General features: G+C 38.2%; 1 protein-coding gene across 1 annotated transcript; it reads right to left on the bottom strand.

Annotated features, from left to right (window-relative positions):
• Window positions 1-15,705: 15,705 nt before the first annotated feature.
• On the bottom strand, window positions 15,706-16,844 carry LOC118344255. Its single transcript, XM_035684408.1, has 3 exons — window positions 16,412-16,844; window positions 16,111-16,300; window positions 15,706-15,988 (listed from the first exon to the last, which is right to left on the bottom strand). Exons 1-3 carry the CDS (start codon window positions 16,842-16,844, stop codon window positions 15,706-15,708), a joined length of 906 nt encoding a protein of 301 aa, XP_035540301.1.
• Window positions 16,845-18,608: the final 1,764 nt, after the last annotated feature.

Here is an 18,608-nt window from a genome sequence, read left to right as displayed (position 1 = left end):
ATTGATCAATGACCCTATCGAACGATTTGCAGTATTTGGTTTTTTATACTCGTGATAAAACTCAGAAATTTTGTCCCACATTTGAGTGGATTTTTTATCGGTACCCCGTATGGCATCAATGCTAATGTTGAGCCAACAGGAGACAAGTAAGTTATCCTCCTCAACAGTGAAAGATGCACCTCTCTGAACTTTTTTTGGAGGAGGCCTCTTTTCACCGTGAAGGGGAGTTGTTTGGATCATAACATTAGAATATTGCTCATATGTTGGAGTGCAACCTTCTCCTCCACTTTGTAAGAGAGTGGTGAAGAAGGGGTCCTCCTCAGATGGACTGCCCATTCTTTAAGAATCAAACAATAGATACAAGGCAGCACAATAAGTACAAAAAATTAGATACAATGCAGTACAATAAAATAGATACTAGGCAGCACAAGAAAATAGAGCAGTGGAAGCACATTTTAAAAAAATATCAAACCATGTTGCATGTTGGTTTTCCAAGTTTAATTTTGATTAAACTGTTAAGTTCATACACAACATTACAATTAGCAGTTCATACAGGCTGCCCAAATCATGAAGAGAGAATGAGTTTATGCTTGAATGAATACATCAAATACACAACTCAACAAAAGAGAGTCACAATTCCACAAAAACATAAATGCTTGACTGCCAACAGCAAGTTCAGATATCATAGTGGCTGCCCAGCCACTAAATACAACTCAAATACACAACTTAAATACACAACAGCAAGTTCAGATATCATAGTGGCTGCCCAGCCACTAAATACAACTCAAATACATAACTCAAATACACAACAGCAAGTTCAGATATCATAGTGGCTGTCCAGCCACTAAATACAACTCAAATACACAACTCAAATACACAGCAGCAAGTTCAGATATCATAGTGGCTGTCCAGCCACTAAATACAACTCAAATACACAACTCAAATACACAGCAGCAAGTTCAGATATCATAGTGGAAATTTTTTGCTTGACTGCCAATAGTTACACATCTCCACGAGTATAGGCACACGGACCTCACATTACAAGATGCACTTTATTTGTATGAAAGGATTTATTGGTTTGTTACAATGGTACCCCTAACCATAGGAAATTGACATGTACCATTCCTTCATAAAAAGTGGTTTCAATTATACAACTCTACCAAACCAACCAAAAAAAAAAAAAAAAAAATTCTCATAAAAGGCACAACCCAATGGAGTCACCTATATAGAATACTCTAGTTCATAACATCAACTTATTATGGGTATGATCTTCCATCTTCCATTGCCAAAATACAATATGTATAAAACAATCCCTACAACTATCACAATTTAGAAAGGACTAGTCATATCTACACTATACTACAAAAGTTCTAGTCATATCTACATTCATACAAAAGTTCTACAATTCAGCCCCACCTAATATAAGGACTTAACACAACACCTTCACAATCCAGGGCATCACAAACTCCTAGTACCTTAATGTCACATGATAGTACTAAAATTCTTGTTCATATTTACATTTTATCCAACACAATCAGCCAAAGTTACAGCCCCAAGTTACTTTAAATCGCTTATAAAGAATGAATCAGTCTAGGCTTCATAGAATGAATCAAAACTTCATGTAATTTGATTTCCTAAATACTAATAAAACTTGAGGTTTATCCAAAAAATCATTAAAGTTGCTTTCAAATTTGTTCATAACCTTCGGCCAATTTCTTCCTCTTGATCCCCCATCTCTCTCTCCCTTCCTTCATCCACTGTGTATATTTCCTAAAACTATCATCAGCAGTACTAGTACCAAAAGGTAAAATACAGAGAGCTCTATATCCAGCATATATCTTGAATACTTAGGCATGGACAGCAAGTTCATCACCAGCCCTTTTATCAGTAGTTCTGGGCAAGAAGAGAACATTGACAGGCCCCCAGAAATGGGGTCGAATCCCCTCCTCCACCATCTTTGACAACATGAAGATCATATAAAATCATACAAAATCAATTCGTCCCCAAGAAAAAGGTCATATAAAATCATATAAATGATCATGCAAAATTTTTCATACATGCATATATGATTAAAATATATATATATATATATATATATATATATGAGAGAGTGAACTCACGGAGATGGAGAACGATCAGAGCAAAGGGAGAAAGGATCGGTGACGGTGTGCCTATGGGGGTGATGGAGGTCCTGTTTCACCTGAAACACTTCGTACGAACTTCAACATCTGCTTCACGAAGATGAACGGGTCACTTTCTCGGCAAATTTTATGATACAAGCTTCGGGAAAAACATGAGGAAACGGAGGGAAGAAACGGAGAAGAAGAAAGGGAGCGGAAGAAAGAAAGGGAGAGGAAGAATCGAAACGGGAAGTCGGGATTTGGGGGTTTTGGGGTGGAGAAGAAAACAGAGAAGAGAGGGAAGACCGAATGGTTTTCCAGATTCAGGAAGAAAGAAAGGGAGAGGAGAGGAAGAAAGAAAGGGAGAGGAAGAATCAAAAATGGATTTGAGGATTTCGGGATTCCGAGGTAGAGGAAGAAGGAAGAGAAGACAGGGAAGAAAGAATTGGAGATGTGTCGATTCGGGAAGAAAGAAAAGAAGAGGAGAGGAAGAAAGAAAGGAGAGGAATCGAAAGGGATTGGGGATTTCGGGATTTCGGGGTAGAGGAAGAAAGCAGAATAGAGAGGGAAGAGAGAACGGCTTTGCGTGCGAAATAATTTTTTCGTAATAAAATAACTGGATAGATGTTGAATAGTAGGTCGCCAAGTTTGGCGTTAAAGGAGAGTTCACTGTAGCTGAAAGCTTGAGATTTAAGGAAAAGGTGAATCCAATGCCGAGTATTTTGAGTGAAAATTTTCAAATTATGGACATTGGACTCATTTGATGAGTCCAATGCCAGTGCTCTTAGGTAGTTTTTTTTTTTTTACAAACTTCAATTAGATTTTTGCCATTTTATTTTTTCTTCTACTCATCATGATATTTCTTTGCTTGATACGTCTTCCTGGATACTTGATTCTGGTGCTACTAATCATATGATACTTTCTCTTTCTTATTTTACAACCATTAAATCTATTCTTAATACCACTGTCAAACTCCATATTGGTCAGAATATTACTATTACTCACAATGGCACCATCAAACTTTCTATGACCTTAATCCTTCATGATGTTCTTTATATTCCTATCTTTTCTTTCAAACTTATTTCCATTAGTAAGTTAACTCAATCTCTTATAACTTGTTGTTTCATTTTTCTCCCTGACTTTTGTTTTATCCAGAACCTCATCCACTAGAACATGATAGGAGTGGGTAAACAATGGGGAGGTCTATACTTTCTGTAGCAATTAGGCTCTGTTCCATTTAGTTCTACACTTTCCAAATTACCTATTTGTTCTGCTTCCTTATCTTTTTCTATTTTCGAGTTTTGGTATAATAGATTGGGCCACTCTTCTAATTCTAGAATGCACTTCTTGAATAAGGTAGTTCCTAATTTCACTGTTTAGAATTTACCTTGTAATGTTTGTCCTCTTGCAAAATAAAAAAAAGTTGCCTTTTTCCAATAATAATCATTTCTCCCAATTTTCCTTTGATTTCATACATTGTGATGTTTGGGGGCCTTTCTTTGTTCCTACTGTTGACAGTTATCGTTTTTCCTTACAATTGTTGATGATTGTACTTGATGCACTTGAGTTTACCTTTTGAAGCATAGATCTAAAGTCTCTCAACTCATTCCTATTTTTTTTAAGTTGATCAAGACTCAATTTCATTCTAAGATCAAAACCATTTGTACTAATCATGGCTCTGAGTTTTCCTTGACTTCTTTTCTTGCTTCTAAAGGTGTCAATCATCAGTTCAACTGTGTTGAAACTCTGTAACAAAATTCTGTTGTAGAGTGTAAACATCAGCATATGTTAAATGTTGCTTGGGCTCTCATGTATCAGTCCCATTTACCCTTGCCATATTGGAGTGATGCTATTTTAACTACTGTCCAATAATCGTTTACCTACTCCTAATATGCATAAGAAGTCTCCCTTTGAACTTCTTTTCAAATCCGCTCCCAATTACAATCACTTGAGAACTTTTGGTTTGCTTATGTTTTACTTCTACTTTAGATCATGCTTGATCTAAATTTGATTCTTGAGCACGTAAGTCTGTTTTCCTTGATTATTCTTATGGAATCAAATGTTACAAGCTTCTTGACATTACCAATCAAACATTTTACTCCCATCATGTTATATTCCATGAACATGTATTTTCCTTTCATATTCAAACTGATTTTCCTTCTAATTCATTTCAACCATCTGACTCATTTCCAAATATTTCTCTTCCTATTCCTCATTTTTTTCCCATCTTGATAATATTTTTTCAGCTCATTCTCCTGTAGTTTCCAACTCTTTACCTGTAGTTTCAGATTTTTCCCATACCATGTCAAATTCTTCTTCCAAAGATCATTTGACATCTACCTCTTCTATTTCCTCTCATGCTTCTTCTTCCATTTTAGTTCCAGTCCAACAATCTACACAAATTAGAGGAGCTCCTGATTATTTGCAGAAGTACTATTGTAACAATACCTTATTTTGTCTTGCACCTTCCACATCAGATTCCACTTCCTCTAGTTTTCTTTCTTCTTCTCCTACAGGTAAACCATATGATATTTCTACTTATCTTTCATATTCTAGTTTATCTCCTTCTCATAAGTCTTTTGCTTTTGCCATAACTGTCCATATTGAACTTGAGTTCTATCATCAAGCTATCAAACACTCTTATTGGAGATATGCTTTGGCAGCTGAGATAGAAGCCTTGGAGGCTAATAATACATGGACAATCACTAATTTGCCTCTGGAAAACAACTTATAGGCTGTAAATGGGTGTATAAAATAAAATATAAAATTGATGGATCTGGTGAAAGGTATAAAACTTATTTAGTTGCTAAAGGCTACCCTCAATGAGAGGGCTTAGACTATTCTGAAATTTTCTCTCTCGTGGCTAAAATGGTCATAGGTAGAACCTTACTTGCTGTCGTTGCTGTCCAAAACTGGCATGTTATTCAGCTTGATGTTAATAATGCATTTTTGCATTAAGACTTATTGGAAGAAGTTTATAGAAATTACCACCTGGTTCTCACTGTAAGTGGGAGTCTAAAGTTTGTAAATTGAACAAATCCCTATATGATTTGAAGCAAGCCTCCCGTCAATGGTTCTCCAAGTTTTCTACCACTTTACTCTCTCTTGGATTTGTTTAGTCTCGGGTAGACTATTCCTTATTCACCTAGACTCAAGGTGCTTCTTTTGTTGCTATTCTAGTCTATAGTGATGATATTCTTCTTGCTGGAAATGATATTCATTCTATTGAGCAGCTTAAATTCCTTCTTGACAATAAGTTCAAATTGAAAGACCCTGGATAGCTTAAGTACTTTCTTAGCTTGGAAGTAACCGGATCAACCAAAGGTATTTCCTTGTGTGAAAGGAAATATGCGTTGAAACTTCTTCAAGATGTTGTTTTCTTGGTTCCAAACCAGCATTGTTCCCTATGCAACAAAATCTGAAACTCTCACGTGATGATGGTGACCTCTTAGAGGACCCAACATTGTTTAGAAGATTGGTGGTTTGACTTTTCTATCTCACAATTACGCGGCCGGATATTACGTATTTTGTCCATCGACTTTGCCAATACATGGATAAACCACGTCATCCACATTTGCAAGTTACTTATCGAGTACTTCAATATATTAAATGTACTCCAGCTCATGGTTTTTTTTTTCCTGCTCACAACTCCTTATGCATCGAAGCTTTTACTGATTCTGATTGGGTTGCATGTGCTGATACGTGTTAGTCTCTTAGTAGCTATTTTGTTTTCCTTGGTGAATCTTGAGTCTCTTGGAAGTGTAAAAAACAGCAAATCGTTTCTTGATCTTCAGCAAAAGTGGAATATCGATCCATGGCTTCCACTACATATGAAATAGTTTGGCTACTTGCTTTACTTTCATATTTTCATATTTCTCATACTCAAAGTGCTCAATTGTTTTGTGATAATGAGGTTGTTGTACATATTTATGCTAATTCGGTTTTTTACGAGCATACCGAGCGTATTGAGATCGATTGTCATTTTATTCGTGACAGAATTCAGGATGGCACTATTAAGACTTTTCATGTTTCTTCACGCCATCAACTTGTTGATGTCCTCACTAGAGTCCTTGGAAGTCAGCAATTTCATCATTTGGTTTGCAAGATGGGTGTTCATTCCATTTGCACTCCATTTTGAGGGGTAGTATTAAATGTAGTTTGTATTATTTTTATTTGTGCTGACTAGATGTCTTCGTATTTAGTTGGTTTGTAACTGTTTAGTTTATTTTTTTAGTTGAGTAGTAAATATTCCTATATATAGCTTTTTGTACAGCTACAATAAAAGGTGAAAATAGATTGCAACTTTACCTTTCCTATATAACGGTTTTCTAAATGTAATTGTTGTGTGAATGGTGGTTATGAAGACCAAGATCATGTTTTGGCAACAAGTGAATTTGCTAAGGAAGTATGGAAAAAAGCAAGTGTACTTGGGGATATTCCTTATGTTCGTGGACAACATTGGTAGGAAATTGTTGCATTGTGGCTTCAAAAGGCTACAAAAAGATCACAAATGGGACAGTTGATGGGTTTAATTCCTCTCATCATCACCTGGAGGCTTTGGTTGCATCAATCTACAAGCCGCATGGAAGGAATTCTTGAATCTAGTGCCTTGGTTTGGAGGGTTATTCAGTTATGGATTGGTCGAGTAGGAGAAAAATTAACTGCAGGTGCCTCTCTCTCACATAGGGATGCTCAGATTTTACAAAGTCTTAATCTTCCCATTAAAAAGCCAATGAGGAAGTATGTGCAGGTTATCAAATGGTTGAAGCCAATGGAAGGGAAATTAAAAATGAATGTAGATGGTAGCTCTTTAGGCAACCCAAGGAGTGCAGGTGCTGGAGGGTGATTAAAAGCTTAAATAGTGATCTGATTCGTGCCTTTGCGGTGCATACTGGACATGGTACAAACACCTTTGTTGAAGGTATGGGCTTATTACATGGTTTGCGGCTATTGAAGACGTTGGGCTCAGTTTATGTAGACCTGGAGATGAACTCTATGCTTATGATTCAATGAGTGGAAAAAGCAAGATGTGGCCTTTGGTACTTTGAAGATTTTTGGAAGGAGATCTTTCATATTTTGTCAGGGTTGAATTACTCTATTTATCATGTCTATAGGCAAGGTAATTCGGCGGTAGATTATTTGGCATGCATGGGAGCTAAGGGATGTAGATGCACATGGAATAATTACAATGATATTCTACGGTTTTTAAAAGGTTTGCTTAAAACAGATAAGATAGGTCTTCCTTATTTAATAGTATCTTAAGTCATAAGTTGGGTTGACGTTGGTTTTCACTTTCAATTGTTGATTTTATCTTATTGATAATGTCTTTGTAGTAATTACGATTTTCCTCCGTTATAAGTGAGGGTTTCAATAAACGCTGAAGGTTCTATCCTCCTTTTATATTAAAAAAAATAAAAAAATTTACCTTTTCTCTCTAGCACCTCCAATGGAGTTTTAAAGATCGACGGCTAGCGAGTACAGTGGTGGGGTGCGTGTGGCAGTTCGACGGCTGAAAAGCGATAAATCAAACATTTTCGATCTAGCGGAAAAAGAAAGAGAAGAACAACGTAAAGCCAGTGACAATCCAGAGAAACAAACTGAAAAAACTACTATATAGTGGCTGAAGAGGAGAGGAGCACTTCTCCCTCCTGCCTCTGCATGGCGAAGGTCTATCATGGAGGTACCTACTACATATGGCGGCATAGGTTTATGGCAAAAGTTTAGAGAGAGGGGAGAGGTTACACGTGTGATCCCTAGCTTGTTGTATGTCACGTAAATAATGATCTTTTTTTTTTTTTCAAAAAATAAGATTTTACTTAAATTAGTTTATAATTAATGAGAAATGAACAGTTTTTAACGTACGTTAACGCCAAAAAAAGAGAAGAAAAAGAAGAAAACTTTTTTCGCGTTAAATTATAGATATATAGATATATATATATATATATATATTATATATCTATATGTGTGTGTGTGTTTTGAGTCGGATAACGATCTCAGATCTAAAACGTCTTGGGGTAGCATCTGCTACCACATGTGACATGTTTGATTTCAATTCACGAAATGATTGTTGGTAGTAAGCAGCACTGCATGCAGTTGTGTGGAGAGTTGGAACTGTGGCTAAACGCATTTTTTCAGGTGGAAAATTACTGGCTGTCTTTTTCTTTTTTTCTAGACAGCAGCTGTCAAGCTGAGATTACTGGAGGCAGATGATCTTGAACAACTTCAGCTTCTTTATCAGGAGATTGGATCCAATTTTCCAGAAATTTCGGCCTTGGTAGTAGTGTTCATAGCGGAACGCAAAATCCAAATCAGTTTACAAAGGATATATATTAGCTTGTTCACTCTGCAAGCACATGACTAATGGAACTTGGAACTATATATATTAGCTGCTGAGCGTTTCGTTAATGGTGGTTTCATTGAAGATTGTTGCAGTCAGCTAGGTACTGGATCGATCTCTGCATATTGTTTCAAATTTTCGATGGTGCTAGCTACTCGATCAGAACAGTTAAGGCAGCAGATTTTTTATTCTTTATAATTTATTTGATGTATTAATTCATGATGTTATCATATGAGAGATTATTTCCCTACGAGAATCTATATGAAGCTGATCTGCCCTAGCTAGCACGATAAATTATTATCTCCAATATGATCAGATTCTACATGCATATATATATATATATATATATATATATATTACGTTTCTTGGCTTCCATTTGATCTCGTAAATCCCTAAACTCAAGATGAGATTAAGAAAAGAAACAAGAAAAAGAGCTTACCATTTCGGATAATTAGTAAGAAAAGGTAATTAAGCAAAAGGTCCCCATATGTTTGAGACATTCCTGCAGCATGCATGCATGCATGTCGTGGGACCAAAGCGCGTAAACAGCAACCAACTCTCATCTCAATGGTCACCATCACCGGCAGATCAGTCTAGAGACAGCTAATTCAAAATTTTGTTTTGTATGGGAGGAATGCCAATAATGACATTGAAGGCACATCTTTCTGCAATTTTGCTACTGAAATGGACACCTCCATGCCACATCTACATGTGCCTTTGGATTTCGATCTATTGTTAATTAAGAAGCATGCATGCATGCATCTTACATGAATAGCCTCTCTCTCTCAAACGCCGAGCAAACTACAGACAAATTAATTTGGACATCGATCAACTGGTTTACATGAGTCGACCAAAAAGTACTGGCCGGACCGGTTTACAGAACAAAAAAATGAAAAGGTAGATTTTGTTCTGCCTCTAATATTGTGCCATAGAGGTGCATGAAGGGAAAAGCAATTACTTAATTCCATTTGTTTCTAGTCTCTACATTGCCCTCAAATTTGGATTGATGATGGAAGTCCATGCAAACTCCAAACATACGTACCTTCCTAGCTAGCTTCCTGTTTAATTCCCTCTGTTACAAAGCAATTATCTCTCGCCTAGCTGGTATTATATATTGGTAGTTGCGTTGCAGTTAGGCTAAAAATTAATTAGTTTGTCGAAATTAAGTTCGTTATTTTCATGCAAAAGAATATTATAATTTTTTGAATCCGAGCGGACATTATTATAATATATGATACGTGTTTTTTTAATATATGATCGATACGTGTGTTGATCAAGCCATGCATTATATATGTACAATTAGTTACCCATGATTACTTTTCTGATCTCTGATATCTTTATATGATGAATTAGCCCATTAATTATTATACTTTATTGCGATTGATCTCGACCAAAACTCAATCTCTTGTTGTTTTGAAATTAAAGATATAGAAACCAATAATTTATAATCTATCGTCATTACAAAAATATTGTTTATTTGTAGATAATTAATTCTAATGAAATGATTATTTATAATTAAAATAAATTTATTTTAATCATAAATAATTTTTTATTGCAAATAAGTAATTATAAATATTTATTTATTTTTATAATAAGCACGAAATGACGTTGTACGTACATGATGTTCCTCCATGTATATAGTACGAACATCATGTACATTCTAATGATAAAATAATACTAATTATAATTAATACAACTAGTCTAAGTCATATATATAAAGAAGACAATTAATGAAGGATTGAGCAACTTCGAATTTTAAATTATTGACATTTAGCTTGACATGACCAACGGTTGAGAGGGACAGAAGTAGATGGGGACGTGACCTCCCAAATAGGGCATGGAAATCTAAAATGTAATCAAGCCCGTAGGACCCACATATTTTTCTGATGAAATGGGGTCTCCTCTGAGAGAGAGAGAGAGAGATTAAATGAGTGCAGTTGTATGGTAGGTTAAATCATGTGGTAGCAGCAAGCAGCAGTAGCAGTAATTATTAAGTAATAATGTTATGCTCATACATTTCGTGGGTGATATTGAATGATGTTTTTTCCCGGACCCCAATGCAATAAAAACTACTGCAGCCTACTCTTTGTTTTGAAATTTTGTCCCACATTCCCTCATTCATATAGAATAAGGGCCATACTACAAAATCAGAGAGAATTTAATACAGCTATGACAAAGATGCTGAGTGGCTTTATCTCTCTAGAGCTGCGTAACTCCATCATCATAACTAGGCTCAGAAACAGAATGTGAAACTCTTTGGGAAGCCGTATATGCATACATGATATGCTTCTAGCACTGCATATTTGCCAGCCTTTTTGGTTTTGGGTTGGAAAGTCTAGCTTCCTTATTATTTACTTGCACTTTACATGAAGTTACAGTACTACTTCTAAGCACATCTTAAAAGAAGCAAACGTCGTACGGGAGTACTCTGATCAGCTGATAAACACATCGATTATATATGTAAATATTTATATATAGAACTACCTCATTCACCATTTAGTTACCGGCAACATTGTAGGCACTGAGATGCCATACTTGTGCATTAAAAGCCCACCATAATAATAACACTAGTATCATTCTGCATGCAATAAAATATTATATATATACGTACAAGTTGCTGATTTTGCCAAAAGCCCCTGTCGTCATCGCCACTTTACGCGTGCCTTGTCTGATCATTTATTTCTTCTCTCTCTCTCTCTCTCTCCCCTAATAAACACTTACGCATGTCCATTTTGTCTTCCTCACAAGGAAGTAACTAGGGTAACACAGCCATTTTGTATAGGAGACAGACATGTTTAATAACGTGATTTTTGTAATTGTTCCCTACCAGTACTGGTCTTAGCTAGTCATTGTCAAAACCCAACAAAGAAAGAAGGTAGCTGCAACGGCTCCGTCTATCGTGAGCTAGCTAAAGTCGAACTCGATCCCCATGGACCATGATTTTGTCGGCGGTAAAATCTTAAATAAGCTATACATGATTTTTTTCCCAAAAAACTAAAAAGTTACAGCTATATATTCCGACAAAATACGTACAAATCACTGTTGCATATATAGTACGCATAAATTAGGGGAAAAAAAAAGCTGAACCTTTCCTGAAGGCCGGAGTCAGATTATATCGATATTCTTCAAAAAGCTTCTGATCATCCATTGTTGAGTTTTACCATGGAATAAATATTTAATGGAGGAAAAAGAACCTTTTTCTGGAAGAGCAAACTCAACTACCACAGTATATATGACAGTGTGCTTATAAGTAAATTGTTTAAAAAATGCTTGGACGAGACTTTCCTAACTAAAGTCAAATTGTTGTACGGCCGAGGTTTTTGGTAGAAATTAACATTCTAATTCAGTACTTGTGACCTTGCAGCGTGATGATATAAATTCAATCTGGGTTCTTTTTCCTTACAATGAAACAATCAATCCTTTCGCAGCTTCGCTGGTAATCAAGTTGCCCTAATGCCTTCACTCTGAAACTTACAGTACATGATGATTTTTTCCTTCACCAAGCTGTATACTTATAGGGTATATAATGAACTAATGAAAACCATGACATAATATTTTTTATTATAAAATAAACTTAGTTGTAACATCCTGGATTGAGCGCCTGCATGTACGCGAGGATGGTAATCTAGATGATCCATTCCTTAGCCAAAAATATGGGACTCGAATCGAGCCAAGTTTCGAGTCGTGCTATCTCATGTTATTGAATGCTTAAATATATGGGGGAGGAAGAAGTTCTTGCATGGGGTTTATAAATAATTTTAGGGAAGTTCAATAAAATGTTCCACCATTTCAGGGATCGAAAAACCGGCCTTTTTATGATTGATCAATGTGCCTCAACGGCACTGACGGTTGTGATTCAATCATCATGTACGCAGTTCGTTTCTTCTACAAATATGGGTCGACGACTTGCCAGTTGCATTAGTTCTAAGTCTGTACGTACCGACATGTAGTCGTCTGAAAACTGACACTAAGAGCATTCAAATCCACGACCCTGGCCTGTCCTAACTAGCGGACCATGATATATGGTATGCAAAATCAGAATCCCAGCTTCAATTGATCATAATTCTAAACTTAGACACACACACACACACTACCCAATTAAATCGAGCACCATGTAATCAAAATGCGCAGGAGAAGAATGCAAAGTAAAAACAGAGGAAGCAGAGAGGGTTGTTTGTGAAGGCAATATGAACGTAAACCTTTATTCCATTATATCAGAATATACATTAATGCACTGCGATATATATATACAACGATAATGAATTAATCAATAAAATAAAGAATGAATAACATAAATAGATTCCATCAATTTGGTGGTGGTTCTCTTGTAACCGACTTGTCAGTGGGAACGGAAGGGGGAACTTGAGAGGCTGCATGAGATAATTCTAATATCCCCACAAGATGGAGAGTAAACATTGATTACTCCCATCTTGGACAGAAGTTGAGTGAACACAAGGGATTGCAAAGGCTTAGTAAGCAGGTCTGCAACTTGAAGATGTGAAGGCACATGAGCTGTTTGAACCTACCCCTCAGTCACTTTGTCTCAGACTAGATGACAATCTAGTTCGATATGTTTTGTTCGTTCATAAAAAATGGGATTCGCAACTATATAAATGGTTGTCAAATTGTCACAATACAATGTGGCGGGTCCAAAAATATTAACATGCAAATTTGTAAGAAAGTAACGCATCCAAGTTAATTCGCTCACCACAGATGCCATTGACCTATATTTGGATTCTGCAAACGATCTAGAGATGGTAGTTTATTTTTTTAATTTCCATGACACTAGGGAATTTCCTAAGAAAACACAGAACCCGGTAGTTGATCTCCTTGTGTCTGGACAATCCGCCCAACTTGCGTCTGAATAAGCCATGAGATTCAACTGAGTCAACAGGGAAGAATAGTCTTTGACCTGGTGTCCCCTTTACGTATCGCAGAACCTTGAGGATTGCATTATAGTGGGGAATCCTCAGTGTCTCCATGAACTGACTTAACAAGTGCACGTTGTGGCTGAGATCTGGTCTGGTATTCGTGAGATATAGGAGCTTGCTGACAAGCTTACGATATAGTGGTGGATCATTAAATACTTCACTCTCGTCTCTTCTGAGTTTAAGATTCGGCTCCATAGGCAACATAGATGATCTGGAGGGAAGCATGCCTGTTTCTGCCAATATATCAAGCGCGTATTTGCGCTGACACAGCTGAATTCCCTTCTTCGAATGCCCAACTTCCATCCCAAGGAAGTATTTAAGACTCCCAAGGTCTTTGATTCTGAATTTTGACTCCAAAAGCTGTTTCACAATAGCATTTGATGAAGCCTCCGACCTTAATAAAACAATGTCGTCGACAGTAAGTCAAGGGCAGTAAGTTCTTGCTTCATTGCCTCGCACCAAACATGGTCTTTGATGGCTTGGGTATAAAAGGTTGGTTCGGTTTGGGAGGAAATGGAAGTAGTAAAAACTTTGAATTGTGGTGAGAGTAAGTCATAAGAAATGAAATTAGAAAGAGGAAAACAAACCTATGAGTGTCATGAGGAGAAGCCTTTCATCTGGGATGATGACTGAGTTAGATTTGATGTAGCGATATGAGAATAATGGAAATCTTGAAGGTAGGCTAAGGCATGTCTTGTTCGGGTGGAGTGACATAGAGCATGGTTAAATGGGCTTAGGTTATGAGGGGAGGACTCAGGGGTATGAGTATTGAGGGGTTGGGTTTCTGGATGAATGAGTTGGATATTAAGAGGGATGGGTTGAGGATTAGGAAGGAAAGGCTAGGTATGGGTAGTAACAGGTTGGGTGGGATGGGTTGGTTCTATATTTGTGAAAAGTGGCTGGGTGTTGATAATAATAGGTTGGGTGGGATGTGTTGGTTGGTTTTGAATGGGGTTGGATGTGGTAGGAATGATTTTGAATGGGGTTGAATGGGGTTTGATGTGTTCAAATCAAGGAGTTTGTACCCTTTTATGCCATGGGGGTAGCCCAAGAATAAACATCGACGGGCACGAGGATCAAATTTAGACCGAACATGGGAAAGAGTTGAAGCAAAACTTAGGGACCCAAAAACACGTAGGTGAAAATAGGAGGGTTTTTTGTTGTATAAAACTTCAAAAGGTGATTTGTAGTTGAGAATGGGAGTTGGTGTTCGATTAATCAAGTAAGTTGTTGTTAAGACAAAATCATTCCAGTACTTTGTAGGAAGACCGGACTGGAATTTTAAGGCTCTTGTGACATTCAAAATGTGTTGGTGTTTTCTTTCGACTAAAGTATTTTGTTGGGGTGTGGCTACACAAGTAAGCTGATGAATCATGCCTCTTGGTTGATAAAAATCTGGCATGGAGAACTCAGGGCCATTATCACTCTGAATAATTTTAATTTTGGTGGCAAATTGGTTGTCAATGAGAGAACAAAAATTTTGGAGGCATAAGCGTGCTTTGGATTTGGATTTTGAAAGATAGAGCCAAGTACATCTAGTAAATTGATCAATTATAGTTAGAAAATACTTGGAGCTATCGTAGGCTTGGATAGAATTAGGGCCCCATATATCGACAGATATAAGATCAAAATGATTGATGACATTATTTTCTAATTGTGGAAAGGGTAATCTGTGTTGTTTGGCAAGTGGACAGATAGTGCATGGACTAGCTTTAGTCAAAAGTTTAACATCATTTTTACAAATATCATTCAGAATTTGTTGTGTCATGGAGCTGTGTCCAAGCCAAAAATGCCACAAAGTAAATTCATCATGTTTTGTAGTAACAACAGTATTGACCATTTTGGAATGAAATAAAGTCGAGAAAGAAGTATGAAGAGTAGTGAGAGAAGGTGGTTCAGGTTGTAAGTGATATAGGCCATCGCGCACCTCACCCTTCCTAGTCGTCATCAAAGTTGAAAGGTCCTGTATGTAGCACGAATTTGGAAAGAAAAGTAAGCAACAATTAGAATGTGTAGCTAAAGACTTGGCAGAAACAAGATTAAAGGAAGAAGTTGGAACACGTAACACATGTTTGAAAATTAATTGAGAAAAAAACTGTATGTCATCGAGATGAGTGGCGATAGTGGTTGTACCATTGGGAAGCTTGACTGAGTGACTAACACGAGTGATATTGTGTGTAAAGAAATTAGAACTATAAACCATATGGTCTGTGACCCCAGTGTTGAGAATCCACTATACAGATGAAGTGTTTATTTTTTTGTGTGTTAAGAGGCAGAGACTGTTACCGAACATCGTAGGCGAATTTGAATGGAGAATTTAAACTTGGTTTGCTGCTGCAGGCGTGTTGTCGATGGTGGAAGATGGTTGGAGTAAGGCAAGAAGCTTACCATACTGCTCCTGAGTAATAGGTGAGCTATTGTGGATTTGCTCCTGCTCAAGAGAAACAATGTTAGCAACAGATTTGGATTTGGGGCCATTTTTGTGGCCTGGAGGATAACTATTCAACCGATAACATTTATCTTTGGTATGGCCTGGGATACGACAGTGAGAGCAGATTGGAAGGTTCAGATTAGCCTTGAAGCATCGCTCAAGGGAATGCCTAGAAAAGCAGAAATGTTGCAATGAGAACAATATAAATGATCCTTGCGTGAGGATGATAAGGGTCTTGGATTTGGTCCCCATGTGACCATCACAGCTAGTGTTGGTACATAGTGAAGTTGCTGACGTCTTTCTTCTTGTTGAATAAGAGAGAAAACACGGTTAAAAGATGGAAGTTGGTCAGATAGGAGAATTTGAGCACGAATGGCATCATAAGAATCCTGCAGTCCCACTAAGAACTGCATGACCTTGTGACGATGATGGTACTCCATGAGAGGCATTGGCTCATATACATCGAATTCATCACAATAACCTTTAAGTTTATTGTAGTAAATACTCACAGAATCAACATTTTGAATTAAGGAGGAGATGGCTTTTGTGAGCTGGAAGATCCGAGGGGCATTCTATATAGAAAAGCATTAACAAAGGTCAATCCATACATCGGCCCCTGTCTCAGCATGGGCAATTGTAGATCGAAGGTCTAAACCAACATAGTTTTGGAGCCACACAATGATCATGTCATTGCATCGTTCCCATGGGAGGAACAAAGGATCGGAATCCAAAGGTTTGGAGATCTTACCATCGAGGAATTCAAACTTATTTTTTATGTTCAGAGCTCTACGCATGGAGCGAGCCAAGGTAACGTAATTTTCAATGGTAAGTAACTCGGGGACCGATGGAGAGGAGGCATTTTCGCCGGGCTGAATGAAATACTGACTAGCTGGGTGATGAGGATTGTCCTCAGGTTTGGGATAATCAGAGGTAGACATGGCACAATGAGTTGAAGAGCTTGGAAGGGATTGAGATGGAGAGCTCTGAAGGGGTTGAGTTGGAGAGCTCGGAGGAGATTGGCTCATGATACCATAATGGAAATGGTGCAGAGAAGAATGCAAAGTAAAAACAGAGGAAGCAGAGAGGGTTGTTTGTGAAGGCACTATGAGCGTAAACCTTTATTCCATTATATAAGAATATACAATGTACTGCATATATATATATATATATATATATATATATATATACAGCGAAAATGAATTAATCAATAAAATAAAGAATGAATAACAGAAATAGATTCCATCAATTTAGTAGTGGTTCTCCTATAACCGACTTGTCAGTGGGAACCGGAGGGGGAACTTGAGAGGCTGCATGAGATAATTCTAATACCATGTATAAGGGAAGAATTAGCACGTACGTTGAACAGTTCAATCGATCTACTTTACATTATCCTTTTCATGTTGCCCTGATCAGACTGATCATCACATGATGATTACGCTTTCTAGATTAACAGTCCTTCTATAGACAACCGCCTAGAGGAACCCTTGCGGCATCGTGTCCGATGTGGCATATCAACGTCGTCGTTTGCATTTCGCTAGAAGACAAAAGGAGTCAGTTGGCCTCCTTTCCCATTTTGCCATCCCCACGAAAACTGCTCTTTTTACTTTGTCTATAAATCTTTCCCCTGCATCCCGCAAGTCCAACGAAAACAGGTTTCAACGTAGCACCACCACTCCTCCGTAGACCAGCAATCTCGCCACTGCCCAACTCATGCAGCACCTTGCACCAGACCATGTAAACAACCATGCAAGCACCACGGCAATTCCACACTGCACATCCTCCACATGTACAACCTGCACCACCTTGCCGAAGCCAAGCCTCACGTAAAACATGCAAACTGTAGGCCCACGTCCGAGGCATTCATGCTGCACCTCCACGTCGTCACCATTGGCAAGCTTCAAGCCGAAGCCCATGGAACCCCATGCACGGCAGCTCAGCCAGTCCCACCTCCAGGCCGCGTTCTCACCGCTGCACATGAACCCAGCAAATTGTGAACCAAGCACCTCCACGCCGTCACTCCTGCACCATCAACACACACATACGGCCTCCACCTCACGGCACAACAACCAAGCAACGTGAAGAAACTTCCCTCACACGGCAGAAGCCACCAACGCCACCATCGTTTGCCACCCTCTGAAACTTCCCTCACAAACTCATAACGGTGAGCCCCTGTTTCAGCCCCCAAAAAACAGAGGATTTTCGTGAGCCACAGCAGCCAGCCATGGCGCCAGCTCTCCCTCTCCGCGTAGTCATTACCTGCCTAGAAAACGCCGGCCGTTGCACCCACTCCCTCAAGTTAGCTGCTGTCGTCGCACCCTACCTCCTCTCCCTCTATGTTACTCTCGGTTTTTCTTGATTTTTATTCCTCTTTATTTCTTCTATTTGCTAATTTCTTCTCTAATTTTTGGGTATGAGCTATTGTCTGCTTTGTGGGTTTTGGAAAACAGAAGAACTCGTAAATGATTGGAAGAAATGAGGGGAATCGCAAAACTGTGACTTCGCAAAACCATGGCTCAGTGGCTTCGCGGAGAAGACGAAGACAATGACTTAGCAGAACCGTGGGTTCGTGGTTGGAGACCACGAAGATTGATTATGGGGAAGACGAAGACTGGGCTGCAGCGGGCTCGACTTCGTGGGGCGGCGACTTCGTGGAGGGCGATGGGGCTTCGTGGATGTAGAAGAAAAAGATATGAAGATAGTGTGAAAAATAGTTTTTCGTGGGATGGGCAAAATGTGAAACGACGGCGTTGATATGCCACATCGGACACGATGCCGCAGGGATTTCCCAA

The sequence above is a fragment of the Juglans regia genome, chromosome 13, assembly GCF_001411555.2.
Source record: "Juglans regia cultivar Chandler chromosome 13, Walnut 2.0, whole genome shotgun sequence".
Taxonomy (NCBI): Eukaryota; Viridiplantae; Streptophyta; class Magnoliopsida; order Fagales; family Juglandaceae; genus Juglans; species Juglans regia.
This window is presented reverse-complemented; position numbering and strand designations above follow the sequence as displayed.

Excerpts from the sequence above, each read along its gene's own strand:
- LOC118344255 (XM_035684408.1), bottom strand. The coding sequence starts at position 16,844 with ATGAGCCAATCTCCTCCGAGCTCTCCAACTCAACCCCTTCAGAGCTCT. Across the intron at positions 16,301-16,411 it reads CGATGTATGGATTGACCTTT|GTTATTGTGATGAATTCGAT; the intron begins GTTAATGCTTTT and ends ATAAACTTAAAG. Across the intron at positions 15,989-16,110 it reads CAACAAGAAGAAAGACGTCA|GCATTCCCTTGAGCGATGCT; the intron begins GCAACTTCACTA and ends CTGCTTTTCTAG.